Source organism: Pangasianodon hypophthalmus, chromosome 23 (assembly GCF_027358585.1).
Source record: "Pangasianodon hypophthalmus isolate fPanHyp1 chromosome 23, fPanHyp1.pri, whole genome shotgun sequence".
Classification (NCBI taxonomy): Eukaryota; Metazoa; Chordata; class Actinopteri; order Siluriformes; family Pangasiidae; genus Pangasianodon; species Pangasianodon hypophthalmus.
This window is the reverse complement of record NC_069732.1, coordinates 12,459,915-12,482,772: the sequence shown is the minus strand read 5'-3', so window position 1 is coordinate 12,482,772 and position 22,858 is coordinate 12,459,915. Positions and strand designations below refer to the sequence as shown.

The following is a 22,858-nucleotide window of genomic DNA, read 5'->3' as shown; positions in this document are numbered from 1 at the left end:
CATTTATATATGTTTATATATTAATTATTATATTTATATATCAATTATAAAATGCAATATGACAAGATGAAACCATCTGTTGCCCCACCCGGACGCTGTACTGTCAGTGGTACCGCCATCACATACATATGCAAACTAATCACATATATTGAATGGTCAGTACTGTGCATCATATAAATTTGCATCTGTAAAATACACTCTTAAAATGTCTGTTCTATAGCATTGTATTGCAGATACATCCATTCAATGGAAAAGCTGCCATTAAGAGTATCAAAGAATAAAAAAAAAAATCACCAATACAAACATTAACAATGCATTTATTGATTACAAAATAAAATGTCCCTTTTAGAAAAAGTCTAGAAAAAAAACAACAGTTTAAGGGATAAAATGAGGTTTATGTAATATCAAAGGACAGCCCTTTAATTATGGACAAGCAGCCCTAGATACAGTAGATAATCTGTAACACATGTACACAAGGAGGACTTTTTTTTGCTCATTTGCAATGTGCACACTTCACAGCAGTAATAGTACTCAAAGAAATAAGTGAACAGTAACACTTTGGCTGGACTATAAAACAGTTCAGCAATCAAAGCAGACATAATTGTATTCATCTATACATGGCTACAATAGGTATTTTGAGACATATTGTCAAGGTGCAGTAAGACGTTATTAGGACTTTTATACATGACGTAAATGATCGAAACAAGTACTGCAAGCAGTGTTAGTATCACTAACCTACATTTATCACTACAGCACTTGTTCCAGTGTTTCTGCAGCAGTGTTTGAGAAGACCCTTGCTGGTTCAGCTAACTTTGGGTAAATTATTTCAAACATGGGGAAAACATGGGATTGTATAAAGAATGGCAGAAATAATTGAAAAATCAGTGCACCTCCAAAGACAGACACATGACATACTCTTAACCCAACAAATTCTTTTTCATCACTGGTGACTGACAGAAACTGACAGAATGAGGCTAGGGCAGTGTATGTAAAATGAACAAAACAGTCAAGAAACATTAGGACATGATCAATAAGCTACTGAGCAAATGTTCTTTTCTTATTCAAAAGCGACTTGGTCAGTCAGCGAACACTATTGAAAAAGCTTGGCATAAAAACAACCTGCAGCATCGACATTTTGTCGATTTTACTTTTGAGAAATCATCAGTTTATCATTTCTGATTCTTCAAATCCATGGAAAGAGTCGAGATCACTATCTTTCTCAAAGATTTTCTTCAGAGCTTGGGTATTGGGTGGTGAAGGCAACAAGCTCGGAGAACCAACAGATGACATGTTGCCTTTGTCTTCAGCCTCTGGTTCATTAGATTCTTGTTCTTGAATTGTGCTCACCACAAGGGCTTCAGTCAGATTCTGCACCAACTCAGAAAATCCTCCTGGTGCCAACTCTGTATTAGAGTTCAACGCTGGCTCAAAAGAGCGCTGAAGAAATTCTGGCCTTTCTGCTAGAACATCCAGCATTTCAAGGAGCCAGGCTGAGAACAAAAGGGCTAAGTCAGCAGGTACAGCACCAATCAGGTCTTGTGGAGCTTCAGTCACATGCTGACTCCATCGAGCCTGCAGGAACTCTCGTAGCACTAGACCAACACAGGCCTCTAGAGGCTGCAGACGGCAGGAGCATGCATGAGGGATGATGCCTGGCAACGTGTTTGCACTGTTGAGCAATGCTAGGAACTTGTGACTTAGGTGACCCCGATACGGGTCCATAACCAGCAACCCCTTGCCTCCAGAGTTTGGCTTCACATGCCGATGCCACACTTTGTCAAACCATAGCTGGAGTCTTTCTTCATCAGAAAAGCCCTCTGGCTTGGCCTCCAAGATGATGTCTGGCAAGGCTGGTGCATCTGGGCTTAGAGGCTCTCCTCTAAGAAACACCACGGTAGGTAAGATAGTGCCATCCGCTAGGGAAGCGAGTACAACATCTAGAAGCGGATCCTTGTCGCCAACCAACTTAAAAGCAGACATCATGGAAGAAGAATCAGCTGAGGCAGGATCAAGCTGCTCCATGTCTATAAAAATGGAAAGCTCATCCATAGCAGCAATGGCTGATAGACCCAAGCAGTGTGAGGTGACTTGCTTATTTATAACGGAAGTAAAAGTGTGCAGACGTTCCTGAACTTTATGGGGTAGCAGTCGGCGGGATGTGGCCAGTGACTGCAGAGATAAATCATGGTTTATCAGGAAGTCCACAGCCCAGCCATAAGAGATGCCTGGCCCGCCATCAGCACTCATGAACTGTGCAGCTTTGGAAAAAAGACTGATTTCATCTACAGGAAGCTGCTGCTCACGCTGGCACAACACCCATTCAGCTAACCGATCACTTGCTCGAGGAATTAACCCTTCTCTGCTCTTTGGTGGACCAAGCTGAAGCTGACGCTTAAGTAACAAGGACTGGACTTCCTCTGGCTGACTATCAAACTGGCTGGCTGCCTGAGGAACACCAAAACACAGGGCATAGAGTACAATCTTGAGTTGTGCTAGAGTAAGAGATTCTCCGGGTTTAGCTCCGGCTTCAGTTTGGGCTCCACTGGAAAGCGCTATTTTCTGTAGTGTTAAATCCTTTGGCTGTGTCCCACAATTCTCATCAGGCACAGTGCTTTCAGCTACAGGCTGTACTTCAGAGGGAATAGATGGGGTGTGTGTAGAGCTATCAGGGGGGTTTATGCAATGGTTGGGAAGGGACACAGGATTAGTGGCTTGTGGAAGCGAATTCTGATCCACTTGCATTTCTTGCTTCTGTATGGCAATCCCACTGTTGAGCCCCTGGCTCTTTCGAATCAGATCACTTGGTATGAAGACAAATCTACAAAACAAACAACCTAAGATTAACAAGAGACAAAAAAAACAAAAAACAAAAAAAAACCACTACTATACATAGTACACCTGCACATATCAAAGAACATACAGCTTTCTTTTGAAATGCCATTTACAAATCAAGACCTTGATTATAAATTACAAATTATAAAGCTGTCTGCTGCTTTGACCATATTGAGGGCACAAAATTAGGGGTGAGAAACTTTTGGCCCCCCCATAATTCAATGCAATTTCAATTAGGGGTGCAACGATGTGATGATAAAACGATCGTCAATGCATCTTACATTTATACATGATGGATTTTTTTGTTACTATGTGACCATTTTTTAAAGCACAAAGTACAATTATGCATCTTGGCTCCAGCGTATGGAACACTGAGCCAAAGTCTGGGATTTCAACAATGGCATGCCCACACAGTTGCCTTCGAAGCAAAAAGTACAGCTCTGAGCCTTTATATTTTACCACCCAACTGGTTCGACATGGGGAGAAAAATATATTTTGGGTAAAAATACATTTTTAAAAAATAAGTTTTATTATGCTTCTCATTGTATTTAAACTGTTTTGTGAAATTTCACTGAAAATATATATAAAAAAACAATCTTTTAAAGATGCTGCAACAAAAATGCAAATCCACTTCAAAGAAAATTAATATTCAAGAAAGATAAATAAGAAATAGATAAATTGTTTTAATACCCAAACAATATGCTGTATTCTCTTGCATCATATTATTCTTTATTAATTTGCAAGTGCTCCACCGATTTTAGATAAAACAAAGAGAAATCAAATTACCTTTTATAGCCACGAGAAAATCCCTCTGCAAAAAAATAGAACAACAAAAATCACTTTTAATTTGTCATCATTTACATGAAAAGATTTTCGTCAGTCTGAAGAGCTCGATTAACTGTTTGTGGTATATGTGCCTGAAGCTCAGCATTCAGAAAATCAATTTATGTGTATGTTACATGTAATACAAACCAAGTGTGTGTTACCGTAACAAAGTGTGTGAAAACTGTCAGAGTATAACTAGTTAGTTCAACATGTTTGTGGGGATTCAATCACATCACTTGTATTTAACAAAATCTTGTCAGATGTAATCTAAATATTAATTGGATGTCCCTCACATCCTCATCCAACCTTGTTATTATTCTTATAAATCTTAAATCTATACCATGAACACGTATAACGTGAGTAGTTTTTGCTTTACATGACCATTATTCATCTGTTTAATAGATTCTTCCATTAAATGGAATTCCACTTCATTTGATCTGATAGAAATTTAATTTGTATTTGCTTCTCAATCTACTCTATTCTGATTAAGATGTAAAAAATACATGGATATATACAATCTGATTAAGCTATCAGTCAGATTATTAACAGATTATTAGGCTGCATCTAAAGATAACTACCGGTTGGGTTAGGGTCCTATTTCCTATTAATTAAAATCTTTTTTTGAAAGATCCTATGAGGGGAAAGATCATATGGGGGGAAGTTATTTTCCTTACATAAATCTAACAACCTCACCATTGAATCTGCAGTGGCTGAAGGTGTGGTTTGGATTCTTAGCCAGATGTGTGGCCATCAGGTCTCCAATCTCAGTGGAATAACCACAGGTTTTACAGCTTAGGTTACCCAACCTGCCAGAAAACCATAATCATTAGATCATCAACCACTTCTACTAAACTGCTACCAGTAAACCGGAGAGACTACAAATCAGGCCACTTACTTTGGACAGGGCTTGTACAAGTTCAGGTATTTAGTGGTGGTTTTGCGAGGAACATGATTACTGCAAACAGAAACATTAAAGCTTAGTGAAACTTTTGCAGCAATGACTAATGATACATTTGCTATAACTGCTATTCAGAAATTCTTGTAAAACTTTGCTTATGGCGTTTAACATTCTCGCTACGTATTCACTTCTTCACACACATACGCACCTGATCATGTGGTTAGCATACGCTCTGGAGCAGCAGGTGCTATAACGACACAAGGAGCAGTGCACAAACGTGGGAAAGTGAGTGGAAAAATCTGGAATCTCGAAGTTACACTCTATACAGAACCAACTTCTTGAAGGCTCGCTGGAAACAGAAGAAAGAAGTTGCGTTAAGATCACAGTGTTTGAGAGCAGCTTTTGTAATATTTGTCCTTTCAGCTTAAACAATCCCCAAGATAACATTTCAGTGGCCACTTTATCAGGTTCATCTACCATACAGTGTTGCTTGTAGGTCAAGGGTGGACAAATCACAGGCCTGGTGTGTCCAGGCTATTCATTTTTAGTCTTAAGTTGCCTGGTAGACAAGTAGGTTTAGTAGGTGTAATAGCTACTAGGCTTTTGAGAAGGTGGTTACCAGCCTCTTCTCTTAAGACTATTGACCAAAGGCAATATCACAAAGCAATTTTACTTGATATGTATGTTTAAATGTAACAAATTCCAGTTGCTTCATGTGGTTCATGGTGGAGCAACACACTACTCCACTACACATAGCCACAGTAGGAACTATTTTACTAGTAGAATAAATTAACTTTTACAGATGACAACCTTTTTTTTCCCCAGCAATATGCAAGGATGTGAGAATGATGATGAACCTGAACAAACTACATAGCAGTGCAGGTAGCTCAGTGGATAAGACATAGGACGTCTGATCAGAAGGTCAAGAGTTCAAATCTCAGCACTGCCAAGCTGCCACTGAGCAAGACCTTTAACCCTCAACTGCTCAGTTGTATATTAAAAATAAATAAATAAAGGAAGATGTCGTAAATGTAGATGTAAAGGCACTCTCAGGAGAGGATGAAAACTACACAGAATCCTCTTCTCCCAGGAGATGTTATACTGGTTCCAGGCAACCAAAACATGACACTGAGTAAGCACTGGAGCTTTCACTTAGCTGACAGGTTAAATCAGTTTATGACTTGTCCATCCCTGTTGGTACATAATTTCTGACTTTTCCCCATCTGTTGCTATGTGTAATTTGTCAGCTCTGTCCATCAACTGAAAGGAACCATCTCTGAGCGAGATATTATTTGGGTTGTTGACCATACTCAGAACATCAGTGGCATCTTAGTAGGCACTGTGCTGCTATGAGTCTATCATGTGCAGCTGCAATGTTGGGAGTTTTAAGTACTGCAAACACACACTGACACACACACCTACCCTACTGGTTCCCCTTGTAGTTGTATAGATAGTCCTCTAGACCATCATCTGTCTCAATTTTTGACCATAGCCCACTGCTGTTTGGATATTTTTGATTGGTAGACTCAGCAGTGACAAAGTTGTTCAAAAATCACAGTAATGCTGCTGCACCTGATCCAATCATATCACTGCAACAACCACGAACATGCCACCTTCATGTCAGTATTACTGCTGTGCTAAGAATGTACTTAATAAAGTGCTCACTGGGTGTCCTCCTTCTGTAAACAATCCTTATACTATTAAAAAAATAATAATCAAAATCTCCAGAATGGGCATTCTGCATTTAAAGCCTTTCTATTGTAATATAATTAGTAAAGCCAAAACACTGACTTACATTTATGCACAAAAAAAGATGTCATTACTCTCACTCACCACTGTCTCTGAAACTTGGTCATGACTTCTAACATGCTCTCAACAGGCTTCCGCTTTGTAGGTGTGATTCTCTGGACACCACTCTGAGGTGCAGGAACTGAGGATGTAGAAGAGCTTTCACTGTTCATACTAGGCTTACTGAAGTTAGTGTTGTCGTTTACCTTAGTCACTGAATAAGCCCGGATGGTTATCTGAAAGGCAGATAAACAACTGAGATATAAATTTGTCAGCTTCAACACAAACAACTGCTCTTTATTAACTTTAAAATGAAGCTTCCAGCTTGTATTGTGATTGAGCTTATAATTATTAAACACACTCCCAGACATACTGTAAACTACTGTAATAATGTAATGAGATGTTAAAAATTCAAGGTATCATGTGGGAGGAATACAAAAAAGATGAAGGCATTCTGGTTAGAATGTGTATCACCTGCTTACCTTAGTACCAGGCTTAAGCCCCAGCAGCTGCACAGGCTTGATATGGGTCTGGTGAAATAAAAGCTTGTGCTCCGCCTTGTCCTTTGCGTAAAGGAACTGAAGCCGGCACTTGTCGCAATGCAGCACTGACTTTTTCTGGACATAGAAACAGTCATGTCAATAGACAAATTATTTACATATAATTTAATGGACATATAATAATTACCATGCGACAACCTGACCTGCAAACGTTCATTTCCCATACAAGCTACTAATGCAGCTACACTGACGCAGTGACAGAGCAACCCATGACATCTGAACTGCAATTTTTCTGAATTATAAAACAAAAAATACTGTACAAGTGACTGGGTCCTCTGAATTCTTCTAACCAAATCTAACAGCACGTGTCTGTTTCTACTGAAAGCAACAAACTTTTCTGAACTGAAATATGTTTATGTTTCGCTTTTGCATGTATTTAAACCAGACGTAAAATTCTGGTATTTTCACTTTTTTTAATCCCCAAAAGCGAAAAGGGAGAAAATTGCATTAAAGATTCCATTTCAATTCCACTGAAAAACAGCACCACGTTGATTTTTTAGAAGCAACTGCTATTTACTGATTTCATTTGCATCTAATTAATATGTAATAAATAAGATATAGAAATTAGAAATATGACCATGAAAACTGTTGATCATTATAGCAACCTTTTTCCATAGAATACATACTGACAGGCTGTTCAGAAGTCCTGCTCATTTCAATAACGATATCATTTATTTTATCTAAAAAGGGCAAACAATATTTATAAATGATTAAAAATAAGATAATAAAGTTATTATTAATAAATTAATAAAGTTGCAATCTCAGTTGGAATTATTTTAACCTTAATATTAGCCTGAGTTGACAGGTCACAGAAAGCAAATGCCATGCCTACCCTTACATTTTTAAACTAATCTACTTATTGTACAGTTAATAAGCATAAGCATAATCTACACCAGTCTCTCCAGTCTTTTCACATGCTTCAAAAGTTACTTGCAGCATTTAAACACAAACTTCATACTGCACACCCAGGGGCAACATCAGTAGCAGCCAATACATACATCCATAATAAACAACCCTGTAGTGACATTAGTTATTTATAACAGAATATAACTATATCAGAATCAGGACAGGTCATTATGTAAGGCAAGAGGGGAATTAAAACAATACAGAACAGAACAATTCTTCTAGCTTCTCTGGTTCTCTCCAATATTGCTTACCTGGTGCTTGTTGTAGTGGAGCTGATAGCTGTTGGAAGACTTGAACACTTTGAGGCAGTAAGGGCACAGAAGATTGGCTGTGTCCTTGTGGAGTTCACGAAAGTGTATTATAACGTCATAGTAGAAAGATGAACGGAACCTGCAAACCTTAAAAAATAAATAAATAAATAACCCCACATTCAACTTCAGAGCCCACAGGAATATCAGAGAACTGTATTTATTAATTGGTAAAAGGGGACTTAGGAAATCTTTAGGCAGATGAGGGCTACCTGACACATGTAGGGCATTTCACCAGGCTTGTGAAAGTTTTTCATATGATGCAAAAAGAGGGGAGTGTTGTCATATGACAACTCACAGATCTTGCAGAGTGCTGTAGAAAGAGGAATGATAACTTTTTAGTACTCTTCCTACAAAAAGTGTCATGTCCAAGCTTCTCTGTATCAACTGAAAAGGGACTCACGTGCGGATTCTACTTGGCTGTGGACGGTCTCGAGGTGGCATTGCAGGGAGAAAGGTGTGCCAAAGTTGCGGAAGCAGTGCTGGCACATAGTGTGCGATTTCCCATCACCCCTCTGTTGCTCCATTTCCATATGGTGCTTCATGTGGTTCATCAGCCTACAGAGAGGTAATAAACCAGTCAACCAAACTTTGCTATTATGCACTATACCACAGTGATGCTGATTTCTTAACTCTGATTGGTCAGAAGGTACTTAACAGATAAGCAGATACCTTATCTTATTGCAAACTGCTGTTTTGGAATAGGAATAAAACACTTCTGGATGTGATGTAATTTGAAAATAAGCATCTTTGTTATGTTTTATTCCTTACATATAGTAGTATAGCTACTGCACTGTGGACCATACACTCTACAGACCTAATGCAAAAATACCCTTTTAAAATTTTCTTCTCCCCAAATCCCGACAAAGCATCTTACTTGATGTTGTTCTTCAGCTTCTTGTCGCAGAGATGGCATTTCATCATAATGGGCACCTGGTTATTCTCTATCCGGACAGGATGCCCAGGGTCCTTCCCATAGTAGAAGTCTTCCACTAGCATTATAAGCTTGCCATGCGCATCATAGTCTCCAGTGCCAGGGCTGTGCACTCCCTCCGGTATCTCAGATGCGGTGATGTGTTTCAGACAAGGAGGAGGAGGAGAGGCTGCTAAATGTCTGCTGCTCGCAGAGGTTGAGGAGGAAGGGGGGGAAATAGTGCTCTTATGCATATGGGGCATGGATTGCACTGGGTCACTGCTACGCTTGGCCCGCTTGGCCCTTTTTCTGGGTTTGGCGGTCAGTGCATGGACGCTGTTTATGAGCTCTGGATTACAGTGCTGAAACAAAACACAGTGATCAAATTGTAGGGCTGACCACTTACCATGAATATTAATCAATCAGTTTTGACTTTCTTTGGTTTATATGATTATTTCCCCTAATTACTTGTTACTTGCTTGGACTTTGCAGTCAGTGAAAGGCTACAGGTTATACATTCTGCTGCTTAGGAGCATACACACTAAATAAGAACATAACAATGAAACATAGCACTAGTCATCAAATAAGAGCTTCAACAAATGTGTGCAGTGACCGATCTGACAAGCTCATGTTTTCCACAAATTACAGATGTTGTCACAGTCTGTCAATGCACTGGCATTTCATTTCCACTTGGATGTACAGGCGTCCGTACAGACAAATCACTAGCCTGGACACCCAGAATGAATAAAGTACATGTCTATAAGTTTTATCTTCTTCACAGCTCAGCTAACAAGTGATTCAGTAAGCTGCTGGCACAGTGGTCACACGTACCTATCCAAATCCTGCTCCCAATTTGTTTTCGTGGCTATACAAATCTTTTCATATGTATTTCTATACAACACACTTCAGGTGGTGCAATGACCATTGCAACAACCAGCACAACAAACCTGTACTAAATATCAGCAAAAGATTTCAGCCTGTGGTGCTACTGTAACAGTGCAGTCTACTGTTGGTTCTAATGGTCATAGAATGTAGGAATGAAAATCTCTTTGGATTTAGTCACAATGCATGTTTATAATAATCTTAATAAGTCTATTTATAAAATAAATATCTTAATAAGTCAGCACTAATATTTGTTATATTTACTAAACCAGTGGATGAAACCTAATTTCAATGCTCCATGTGAGAGCAGTTGTTCCATAAATTAAATGCATCATGACTCTGTTGTGCGTCATGTGTGATCACTTTCGGAGTAAGATTCCGTTCACATCTTGCATTAATATGCGTCCTGGGTGATGGGATCACAAGTGGTCAGCACTACGTACAGGTGAGAACTAGGTTAACCACATCAAATGTGCATTGTGATCCGATCACTCAAACCACATTTGGAGATGGTATGGGATGCATATGGCCACGTCACATTTGTAAAGTAAACGAAGGACAAACTAATCGACTGCGTCATTTCCCTGGCTGGAAACTATGTAATTGTTGCAAGACTGTTTGGAAATAGTGTTGAAAGGTCTCTACTATCTCTACTGCTAGGCTAATGGATAGAGACGATGCTGTAACAGCAGAGACGAAAGCAGCTGTTTTTCATAGTTTCATCTGTCGTCTCATCTTTCATTCATTTATAAGTTTCATTAGCAGACCACGTGATTAACACATTTGAAACCGTCTGTACAGGTACATAAGATAGGATTCACAAGACACTCTCGGCTGTCCACTTGTGAGCCGATCACTCAGGACGGATGTTAATGCCAGGTTTGAATGGCGCTTAATCTGTAAACCTGAGGTGCTTGACTGTACTAAACATTATTGGAAAGGTATTATTTTTTTTTTTATCTTTTTTTCCCTTGATAATCATATCTAACCACTTGCACGAGAGTAAATATACTATCAAAATATTGCGAGATGTGCCTTTTATTTTTCAAATATTCTCACTGTATGAAGAAGTACACCAATAGTGATTTCAGTGATTGAATCCTGGTGCCTCAAACGATTGCTCTGATATTTAAATACGCACGCATTATTCTGTTTTATTGTAGCAACCTAATGACTGGGCAAACACACATTTATGATTTGTCCATAACTGATGGATGCACATTCAGTGGTAGGTTAATAAAACAAACAAACTAATGTGAGTGTGGACAGACACAGCAGACACAGTGTGTTTTCTGTGTGTGTGAGATGAAACTTACACACATGTAGCCACGAAGCTCATGAACAACTTTGTAGGCCACACTACAGCGAGAACAGAACTGTGGCGCCTTGAAAACATTCTGAAATACTGCAAAATATAAGCACATACAAGCAAGGTGTAAGCATGCATAAATAAATGAGAAATAAAAAAAGAGGGAAAAAAAGCATTAGTGGTTGTGTTGTATGCTCCACACACACACAGACTAATTAATAACTGACCTTTGGGGGAAACAGTAGCAGAAAAAGCAGATCTCCGGGCTCGGGCCTTTATAGAAGAGACCTGAGTTGGGACCTGAGAGGGGGTTTTGGTGTAACCAACAGCTAGGACATTATTTGCAGGCTGCATCAGTAGGTTCTGCGCTTGATCAGCAGCAGCAGGAGGAGGAGGAGGTCCTGAAGATGATGTTGACGGCAGTTCTGAAGACAGAGGTGTGGTAATAATACAGTAAATACACAGTACAATAAATACACAAGACTGTGTATTTATTAGACACGATAAATACACAAGACAGAGTTGAGTGGAAGAACTAGTGCAACAATTGTCTGTAAACTGTTGACCGTGGTAGTAGCAATAAGAGAGTCATAATATTAAAGGGAGGGTCATAATAATTATAGAGTGTTAAAGAACTTAAAGCTGCAGGATGTAAGATTTTAGAATTTCACCCGCTTTGGTAGAAAAATGTTATTATAAACTAATTGTGGAAGGGTGCATTGCGTCATGGATGACTCTAATGACTCTAATGAGAAAAGTAATACTATCCAGCAAGATCTGGCTAAACACAAAACCTAAACAGTATAGACACCACTGGTGTATTGATATAATATTTCATATAGTAGTATGTGGTGGTGTGCAAGATAACTCTGCCACTGTAATCAACACTCCCTCAGTATTACAGAGGCTTTATGAGAGTAAGAACAAATTGTACAAAATCAATGTGACTGTTACAGTTACTGAATACCTGATGAAACAGCAAAACCTCACTCCTTTAACTAAAAGACAAGCTCTTGTTTTTATGCTGAAGTTAGCCTGTTAGCTCCCTAGAATCCCATGTTTGTGATTTGCTGACCCTAAATTGGGATAAAAGAGATGTCTGTGAGGCTTAGTGTGTCTGTGAGGCTGATTATCTCCAGTAATCTGGTTCAAAAACTGCTGAAGGGGAAAGGTTTCTCCGTCATGATGCCTGCAGCTCAGTATTAAATTTGGGGGAATCTGGGGGTGGGTTTTTGGTGTGAGTGAAAGTTCCTGCCAATTCAAACCCAACAGCTTTGGGTGTGAATTACAGGATCCCCACTGTGGCTCTCAGCAGCTCAAAAACACACACACTCATTCACTACAGACAATTTAGAGGTGCCAATCAGCCTACAATGCATGTCTTTGGACTTGGGGAGGAAACTGGAGGAACCCCCCTGATGCAAGCTCTGCGTACACAGGGCAGAGGTGGGAATTGAACCCTCAACCCTGGAGGCGTGAGGCAAATGTGCTAACTACTAAGCCACCACGCCCCCCTCTCAATAAAGCTTTTTTTATATATTTCACCAAAACAAATCCTAAACACTGTAGCTTTAAAAGAATAATTTGTACAAATTTCCCTTGCCCCTAGTTCCCCTACCCCCTTTTTATGTACAAATGGTATTACTGAAGCAAACAAAACCCTTGTGGAAATTTGTGTAGATAAAATACGATAAACCACTAGCTGCTACATTCTAAGTAAGTGTTAGATGATACCTGAGACAGCTGGAGAGGTGTGAGGAAGACTGGTGGTGGGTGAGGTGCCCACAGCAGGCATCCCACTGGAGGTTACTGTGGTGATGGTTTGTACTGCAGATGGGCTGTGGATGATAGTGACTGGGATCTGAACAGCTGCTGGCTGTGGCGTGCTTGATGAAGACGCAAGCTGAGGGGAGATCAACGAGCCTGCCTGAGCTGGGAAAGAGAATTAATTCAGCATGGAAAAAAACAGCATGTGACATCAGTGGTAATAAAGATAATAAAAAAAAAAAAATTGAACAGGACTTAAAAATAACATCCTGACAAAGCTTTAAAGACATGCACAATGTAAAATAGCATTTTCCACACAATATAAAGATCCAATATATTGTATATTGTCTACAGAGACCAATAACGGTATAGGTTAGTGGACAACATGGCACCATTTACTCCCATTGTGTGGATTTGAAGCATACAGTTGGTTGAATTGAAAGTCACACGTCTTGACTGAGTTTGGGCAGGTCAAAACTTGGAGGCGCAGTATGCGCAGTAGACACTATCGGGTGGACTGTGGGTCTGCCTCTTGATCGCCTCTATGACTTGACTGAGCTACTGTTCGTTAGCTGACATTGGCTAATCCATAATATTAATCAAATTAATGTGAGTATAATTAACTAACATAATGCACCAACTGAAAATATACTGGTCAACACTTACACTCAAAACGAGCTATTTTTTGAGGGGAAAAAAATTGCTGCTGTCCATGATTTGCTTATTTATTCTCTGCTCGTTCTCCGTGAAGTTAATTTAAAAAGCAGTGACTGGCTAACCATACCAAAGTACTCTGAGTGTTGGCTAACGTCATACAGTAAATACATTGCAGACATTTAGCTAGTGTTATCTGCCTTGGTTTATGCCATAACTTTGTTCGCTTATGTTGGTTTGCTAGTTATAATACCAGTACAATGCTAGTTGTACCTCTCTAAAGATGTCCACACATAGACTATACAGTCACTGACAGAGACAAAAGACCATTTTAAGCCTTACTAGGAGTCAGAAACGTGACAGCTTGGCCTGCAGGCAGGATATAACCAACTGGGGTTGCAATGTTCTGTTGGGTGCCTGCAGATGGCTAGAAACAAACATGGCAAAGAACAAAATAAACAAGAAATACAAACTTAAATAGAAATAAGAACTTAAATTACTCTGAACTGAGCAAATTCTTACAATATAAACTGCATTAAAAATCACATTATGACAAATTTATAGGGCTGTGTAACTGCAGACTATCAAAAGAGCTGGAAGTCTTATCTGATGCAAGGGAAAACAAACTACAAACGGCAGCCCTAATTTATATTTCATTGACACCCTCTACTTACCATAATGACATGGCAAACAGAAAGACTAAGATGCCGATGAGCACTTGAAGGTAGTATACACGGTACACTCATGTATTGGGATTACTGTCTAAATGAAATGTGCTCTTTCTTAAAAAAAAAAAAAAAATGCTGCAAACCTTTGGAGCGATGTAGATGGGCTGCCCCTTGGTGGCACCTGCAGCAATCTGAATAGGCTGAAGAACACCAGCCAGTAACGGTCGTGGTACAACAGAACCTGAAGAGAACAGCACCATTTAAACTTTAAACAAATGATGAAGACATTTTGATATCAACATGCATTCCAAATTATACTTGGTGTGTACCAAAAAGCATGATTTCACAAAAAAAACCACCATAACAATACAGATTTAGAACAGCATAAAATGCAAGTAAACTGAATAAACCACTGAATAAACCAAATCTAAGTAAAGGATTGTAATCGTAGAATTTGTTCCTACACAAATCAGGACACTACTTTTTTTTTCCTGCAGTAAGGATTAAAATTGTGGGGTAATACAAACAGTCATTACTACTATATATGTACATATGCTATTACCAATATAAATTCTGCCATTATGGATTTAAATGATAAAAGTGTTAGATTTTTTAAGGTTCAATCATACCCAATCTAACACTTGAGAACTTCATCATGCTTAAAGTTCGGCTTTCGGCTTCTCACAGTAACAAAAAAATTATGACTGAATAATCCAAATCTGGGGAAATTGCAAATGTGGTCTGAATAACAAAACTTTCTGTAAATCCAAGATCATCAAATGATAAGTTTTCTATGGAGTCAACCCATCATTCTACATTTTTCAGCAAGTAGCGAGAATGTAAAATGAAAAACTGGTACTTTAGTTTTAAACAAGACGACCATCTCATTCCCAAATTTAGTGTGTCAGTGGCTTTTCAAATAAATTATAATTATGAGAATAGTTTTAATGGGAATTATTTTTAATTGTCCTCGAGTAAATGTGTAAAGATGCAAAATAAAAACCTATAACTAATTGTTTAGAACCTGAGAATATGCAGCAGGTGCTTACAGAGCCTTGTTCTCACTGCAGCATAATGATGCTGCAAAGTGCATCTAGCAGGCTCTGGAAATACTGATTGCTGTGCATCATCTTCCTCTGGTGCTGCACAACTGCCTGAGTAGTGAAATGAGCAGCAGGTATGGAAACAGAGCTAGATGGGAAGAAGGTATGCTACTCTGCCAAGTTGCAGTGGCAGGACTAGATACAGGCAGAAAACTCTCCTGAGCAGTCCCATGGAAGAGGAGCGAGTGTCTTTACTACATTGGAAGTAGAGTAGAGAAGCTGGCAGAGGGCATGGGCAGAATGCAGGAGCTGCAAGAGGCAAAGCAACAGCCACTTTATAAGGAACTATATAATCCTTTTCGCTCTTAGAACAGCCTCAGGTGTCCCTTGCATGGATTCCACAAGGTGTTGGAAACATATCTTTGATATTCTGGTCCATGTTGATATGACTGCATCACAGAAATGCTGCAAATTTGTTAGCTGCATATTCATGCTCTGAATCTCCCTTTCTACCACATCCCAAATGTGCTATACGGGATTCAGAACTGGAGACTGGGGAGGCCATTGAAGTACTGCACTGTCAAATTCATGGCGTATTATCATGCAGGAAGTAGCCATTATAAGATTGATAAATTGTGACCATGGTGGCTTAGTGGTTAGCGCTGTTGCCTTGCACCTCCAGGGAAGGGGGTTTGAATGCCACCTCCGCCCTGTGTGCACAGAGTTTAAATGTTCTCCCCATGCTTCAGGGGGTTTCCTCTGGGTACTCCAGGTTCCTCCCCCAGCCCAAAGACATGCGCTGTAGGCTGACTGGCATTTCCGAATTGTCTGTAGTGTGTGAATGGGTGAGATTGTGCCCTGTGATAGGTCGGCATCCTGTCCAGGGTGTCCCCCGCTTTGTGCCCCCTGTCCCCTGAGGCCCAGCGAGCCTGTGTAGGATCATCGGTACAGAAAATGGATGGATGGAAATTGTGGCCATAAGGAGATGAATGTGGTCAACATCAATATTCAGATAGGGTGTGGCCTGCAAATGATGTTTGATTGGTATTAAGAGACCCAATGTGTGCCAAGAAACCATTTCCCACACAATTAAACCACCACCAACAGTCAACTGCTTCATGCTTTTGACACCAAATTCTGACCCTGCCAGCTGAAATGGTAAAACAGAGATTCATCAAACATTTTTGTGCCATACAGTGCCCACTGTAGCCTCAGACTCCTGTTCTTTGGTTGACAGGAGTGGAACCAGATGTGGTCTTCTGCTGTTGTAGTCCTTCCATCCCAGGGTTCGATGTGTGCATTCTGAGATGCTTTTCTGTTTGCCACAGTTGCAAAGAGTGGTTATTTGAGTTACCATAGCGTTCCTGTCAGCTCGAACCAGTCTGGCCATTCTCCATTGACTTTTCTCATCAACAAGGTGTTTCCACCAGCAAAACCGCCACTCTGTGGATTTTATTTTTTTTGCACCATTGTGTGTAAAGGCTTGACAGACAACCATGCCACAGTCAAAGTCACTAAGATCCCATTTTCCCCCATTCTGATGTTTGATGTGAACATTAACTGAACTCTTGATGCCATGCACTGCTGCCACAAGATTGGCTGACTGGCTAACTGCATGAATGAGCAGATGTACTGGTGACTGTATAAACTTACACAGCGAAACTGTGTACCATCCATTTTTTTTTACTACATACAGTACTGTGCAAATGTCTCAGGCATATGCAAAGAAATACTGTAGAGCAAAGATGCCTTCAAAAATAATTAAATTAAATGTTTCTACATTAAAAAATACTATAAAGAGCAGTAAACAGTAATAAAAAAAACAAAGTCAATATTTGGTGTGACGATCCTTCGCTTTAAAATTTTTTTTTTCACTTGCTTCTTATTTTTGCAGCAAAACTCAGCAGCCTTCATTGTGTTTTTTTTATCTGAAAAGTGTTTCTTATGGAATCTGCTGCTTTCTTTACTGACAGACAAACATTTTTCTGTAACATTTACGTTTGTGCTGGAAAACTAATGTTTGGAAATCTAAAATGTTTTTGTACTGAATCAGTAATGTAGAAGTCATAAAATAAAAATCTATACCAAAGTTTGTACTAAAAAAAAAAACCAGGGTGCCTAAGACTTTTGCACAGTACTGTATATAATGTGTAGATGCCAAACTGCCTACCCAGCACTTCTTTCTTTGCAAACTTACCGGAAACAATTGGCAGAAGTGCTGTCTTGATGGCAGGAGCCTGGATAGTGGGAGCAGGAGATGCAGAGGGTTCTGGTGAAGCTGCCACATGCCCATTATGCACTGGAAGATTTTTCACATTAAAAACAACAATAAATTGTTTATTTATATATTTTAATACTAAAATCAGCATACGTGTTTATTTAAAAGTCTATGGAGTACTTTGTTAAACATTTTTATAAAGTTTTGACCAGACACCTTAAATCAGTATTACAATTTACATTTACGGCATTTGGCAGACACCCTTATCCAGAGCGACTTACATTTATCTCTTTTTTTTATTTTTTTTATACAACTGAGCAGTTGAGGGTTAAGGGCCTTGCTCAAGGGCCCAGCAGTGGCAGCTTGGTGGTGCTGGGGATTGAACCTTACGATCAGTTAAAATAAAAGTCATTTCATGTTGTGTTCCTGTTGCTTACCATGATTTATATTCTCCGTATGATTTGTCTCATCTGTGTTACTTTGACATGGTGCAAGTTCCTCCTCCTCACACTGCATGTAAAATTCTGACTCCGACATGGTCCATAAAAACCCTAAAATATTTTAAGATATTTATATGAGAAGAAACACAAATCACTGTTCAAAAAAGCGTAAGCACATTGCACTTAACGATGAAACACTAGTCCAAGGGTCATCAAGTGGCGGACAACGGTATGTATTTCAGTGGACTAAACTGAGTAGTTGGAAAAAATACCATAAAGGGCATAAATCACTGGCCCTTACTCTAGTTTTCAAAACATGAACCAGCTTGGCTTCTGTATCCGCTTATCAAATCGCATGCATTTATGTAAATTATTTAGCTGAAGGCAGCTAACTGGACCAGAGACTCGCTACAGCGCTAGAGACGTGTGGTCAGAAAGGGGAGTATTCACAGACTGTCATAGATATTTATTTTATTTAACCTCTCTGGTCTGGTTAGCAAACCCACAGCATTGTTTGCTTAAAAAGTAGCAGATAACAGCAATGTTTAAATACAAATGGACCAAGAACCATGTGTTTATTTTCCCTGAATCAGATACCAAATAATGTTTCATCTATTTAGACTCCAGTCAATAGTAGTAGTCAGTAGTAGTAATGTGAAACACCAGTATGAAACAAAACATAACCACTCCAAACTGTCTTATTTTTAGCCGTAAACTAATCACTAATGGATAAACATTAAAAGGTAACCGTTGTCACCATTCAGTGATCTTAATTGCCTCCTCAACAGTCTCACTTGCTGACATACACTATTATGGTCAAAAGTTTGTGGACACCTGACCATCATAATTATATGAGCTTTTTCAACTCCCAAACCCAGATGTAGTCCTGATTTGCTGTTTTAATAACATTCACTCTTCTGGGAAGGCTTTGCACTAGATTTTGGAGCATGGCTGTGGAGATTTGTGTTCATTCAGCCACAAGAGCATTAGTGAGATCAGGCACTGATGTTACAGTAGGTGAGGAGATCTGGGGTTCAGTCAGAGTTCCAGTTCATCGCAAAGGTGTTCAGTGGGGTTAAGGTCAGGGCTCTGTGCAGGACACTCGAGTTCTTCCACATCAACCCTGACAAACCATGTCTTCATGGAGCGCGCTTTGTGCACAGGGGCATTGTCATGCTGGAACAGGTTTGGGACCCTTAGTTCCAATGCAGGAAAATTGTAATGCTACAGCATACAAACACACAATTCCGTGCTTCATATTTTGTGGCAACAGTTTGAGAAAGAACCACATGGGTGTGATGGTCAGGTGTCCGCAAACTTTTGCCCATATAGCGCATCACTGACCCCAAATTAGGGCTGAACAAATGTATTTTACTTGTAATCGTGATTCAGTTAATTAAACTAAACATGACGAATTAAACATGATCGGCTGATAGTAGTGAGTTTAGTTAAAGTTAGCTAACTGTTAAACATTAAACTAGTTTAAATAAATAACATGCTCTATATTCATATGTTTTAACTGTTTATTATTGTTCATACTGCTGTAGTGTTTGATTTTTGTTTTAAATTTAGTCTAATTTTGTTTAACAGTCTAACAGTTAAACATTAGCCGTTTATGTGATGCAGAAACATTTTGAAATTTTATATATATACACAGTACTGTGCAAAAGTCTTAGGCACCCTATTTTTTAGTACAAACTTTGTTGCAGAGTTTTGCTGCAAAAATAAGAAGCAAGTGCGACAGTCAAAGTCTCCAGAAGAACTGTGGCTGCTTCTGCAAGATGCTCAGTAACACTTACAGCTCATTTCCTTATAAAACTGCACACACTGTACCTGAGACCACTGTTTTGTTTTGTTTTTTAAACCGAAGGATCATCACACCAAATATTGACTTTCTTTCATTTATTACTGTTTACTGCTCTTTATTGTATTTTTTTTTAATTTCAGTAATTTAATTTCATTATTTTTGAAGGCATCTTTGCTCTACAGAATTTCGTTGCATGTGCCTAAGACTTTTGCACAGTACTGTGTGTGTGTATATATATATATATATATATATATAAATATAAAACACACACTGCCTGGCCAAAAAAAAGGTCGCTGTTTGAATAAGTTTAAATAAGCAAATACTTAAGAGCCTATGATTGGATCATTACTGCAGTGATTAATATGTTTCAGCTGGCGACAATTCTTTTAACCTTAACTGATGCAGTGTGTAGCTTCTCATTTCTTAAACAACCATGGCAGATTACATATCCCATGGTCGTGGAAAAGATGTTACTGAAGGGCAAAATTGTTGGCCTGCATCAAGCAAAGAAAACAACTAAGGAGATTGCTGAAATCACTGGAACTGGGTTATGAAAGGTCCAGTGCATTATTAAAGCCTGGAAGGACATTGGTGAACCGTCAACTTTACAGCAGAAATGTAGTCGGAAAAAAATCTTGAATGATCGTGATCGGAGATCTTTAAAACGCTTGGTGATGTCACATCATAAAAAAATGGACAGGAGAACTCACGGCTATGTTTAATAGTGAAAGTAAGAGCATTTCCACACGCACAATGTGATGAGAACTTACAGGATTTGGACTAAACAGCTGTGTGGCCACAAGAAAGCCATTTGTTAGTGAGACTAATCGGAAAAAATGATTTCAGTTTGCTAGGGAGCATAAAGACTGGACTGTGGAGCAATGGAAAAAGGTCATGTGGTCTGATAAAATCAGATTTACCCTATTCCAAAGCAATGGGCGTGTCAGGGTAAGAAGGGAAATGCATGAAGTGATTCACCCGTCATGTATAGTGCCTACTGTACAAGCCTCTGGAGGCAGTGTTATGATCTGGGGTTGCATCACCTGGTCAGGTCGAGGCTCAGCCTCATTGTGCAGCAATAAAATGAAGTCAGCTGAGCACCTGAATGTACTGAATGACCAGGTTATCCCTTCAATGGACTTTTTCTTCCCTGACGGCACAGGCATATTCCAGGATGAAAATGCTAAGATTCATCAGGCTTAACTTGTGAAAGAGTCATTCAGGGAGCATGAGGAATCATTTTCACACATGAATTGAAACCCCATTGAAAGTCTTTGGTATGTGCTGGAGAAGACTTTATGGAGTGGTTAGACTCTCCTGTCCTCAATGCAAGATCTCAGCCAAAAATTAATGCAACAATAAATGTTGTGAAGTTGCATAAGGTTGTTGAAACAATGCCAGGACAAATGCGTGCCATAATCAAAGCTAAACGCAGTGCAACAAAATATTAGATTGTGCGACTTTTTTTTGGCCAGGGAGTATATATGTACATACGTACATTATATATATATATATATATATATATATATATATATATATATATATATATATATATATATATATATATTATATTTCAAAATGTTTCTGCATCATAATAAACTGTTAATGTAATATAATACAATGTAATGTAGTATAATACAACTATTTAAAAATTTAAAAATAATAAAGTGCAATCAGACTATTTTGTTCCTAACTTTATTCTAACAGTTCTGTCTACTTATTGTTACAGTAATATATGTTATTTTAATTATTCACATTTAAATGTTATATAAACTATGTGTTTATGTTGAGTCACGGCGAGCGCACGTGCACTCGGATAAACCGTGTAAAGATTGATGGTCAGATCGTCAGGTTGGGTTTAGTGTCTAATAAAGTGTATAATAAAGTAAAGTGTATAGTAAATCACAGTTTTTTGCGGTCACTGTGACCCACACAGGCTCCCGATCTGCGCTTCCTCACTTTCCTCCCAGTGTCCGAGGCTAACATTAGCCACAGCGGCTAACTGTGTGCATGTGGATTCCTCCTGCTCGGATCCTCCTCCAGCTGTGTTAGCTGCACTCTTTAGCATTAGCCTGCTGCTGCCCTGCTACACGACTTCAGCAACTTGCAAACAAACGCGCACGACTCATCGCTGTGAATGAGACGAGCGGTTAATATCTTACCTCGTACACTTTTTATCGAGCTTGCAAACCGATACAGGACATCAGATTTCCCCGGACAGTTTGTTAGTTCGCGGGCTTTGCCATCACAAGCAAAAACAATGCTCTGAGGTGTGCGGACGTTTTGACTGCCCGAGCTCGCGCGCACTGGTAGGTTGAACAGGGCGTGACGTCACTTCCCCAACCTCTCACCGGCACGCTGATTGGCTGCGATCTTTGGGCTTGGGGCGGGATAATCGTTCGCAGTACAATTTATAAAGTAAAAATGATCACATTATCAGAGTATATGTGTATAATCTTGTAACTTATTTAACACCAGACGCTGTGCCTAAGAATGCAGATGAAGAGTTTTCATATGCAGAGCAGATGTGCAAATGCTCCTAATCCTAAAACATCAATCCATTCATTACATGTGACACTTCAGGCTAACCGTACAAAGAGCTAAATAATGTCAACAACATCAATAAAACTACCAGCGTTATAATATCCATGTCAAACTGGACTGCGTGTATATTTATCTGTACTTAATAAGTTCTTTTGTTACTACTGTCCCTGGTTATGTGTTCTTGTGTTGTTTAGTTGTGGAGTTTGCTGCTACTAGCACGTAGCATGCTAAGCAGGAACTAGCTAGTAGAGTGGCTAGCTTGGGCGGCTAACAGTAGATATGTTTTAACCAAGTATAGTTATCATTATATACATTTTACTGGAGTGGCCACGCTGCCTTAATAAAACAAAACGACACTTTTGCTATTAGTTACAAATGAACTCGAGTAGTGCTTTGTCCAGCGTATTACGTATTTATATTTAGAGTTATTTAAAAGCTTCCTGTTATATTGTGTAGCTATGGTGACGTGCCATGGCTAATCCAGTTCAGCTAACAG

At 39.2% G+C, this 22,858-nt stretch overlaps 1 protein-coding gene across 1 annotated transcript; it reads right to left on the bottom strand.

Annotated features, from left to right (window-relative positions):
- Positions 1-301: 301 nt before the first annotated feature.
- Positions 302-22,134, bottom strand: pogza (pogo transposable element derived with ZNF domain a). Its single transcript, XM_026930066.3, has 19 exons — positions 21,981-22,134; positions 18,009-18,122; positions 17,551-17,652; positions 14,454-14,551; positions 13,985-14,069; positions 12,956-13,153; positions 11,449-11,646; positions 11,229-11,317; positions 8,995-9,392; positions 8,521-8,675; positions 8,330-8,430; positions 8,061-8,207; positions 6,826-6,960; positions 6,389-6,579; positions 4,764-4,904; positions 4,553-4,612; positions 4,351-4,463; positions 3,619-3,643; positions 302-2,818 (listed from the first exon to the last, which is right to left on the bottom strand). The coding sequence occupies exons 2-19, from the start codon at positions 18,106-18,108 to the stop codon at positions 1,162-1,164; spliced, it is 3,993 nt and encodes a 1,330-aa protein (XP_026785867.3). The 5' UTR covers positions 18,109-18,122; positions 21,981-22,134; the 3' UTR covers positions 302-1,161.
- Between the last annotated feature and the right edge of the window lie 724 nt (positions 22,135-22,858).

Coding starts and splice junctions, on each gene's coding strand:
- pogza (XM_026930066.3), bottom strand. CDS start 18,108: ATGTCGGAGTCAGAATTTTACATGCAGTGTGAGGAGGAGGAACTTGCA. Junction 17,653..18,008: donor TACGGAGAATATAAATCATG/GTAAGCAACAGG, acceptor AAAATCTTCCAG/TGCATAATGGGCATGTGGCA. Junction 4,613..4,763: donor TATGCTAACCACATGATCAG/GTGCGTATGTGT, acceptor TTCTGTTTGCAG/TAATCATGTTCCTCGCAAAA.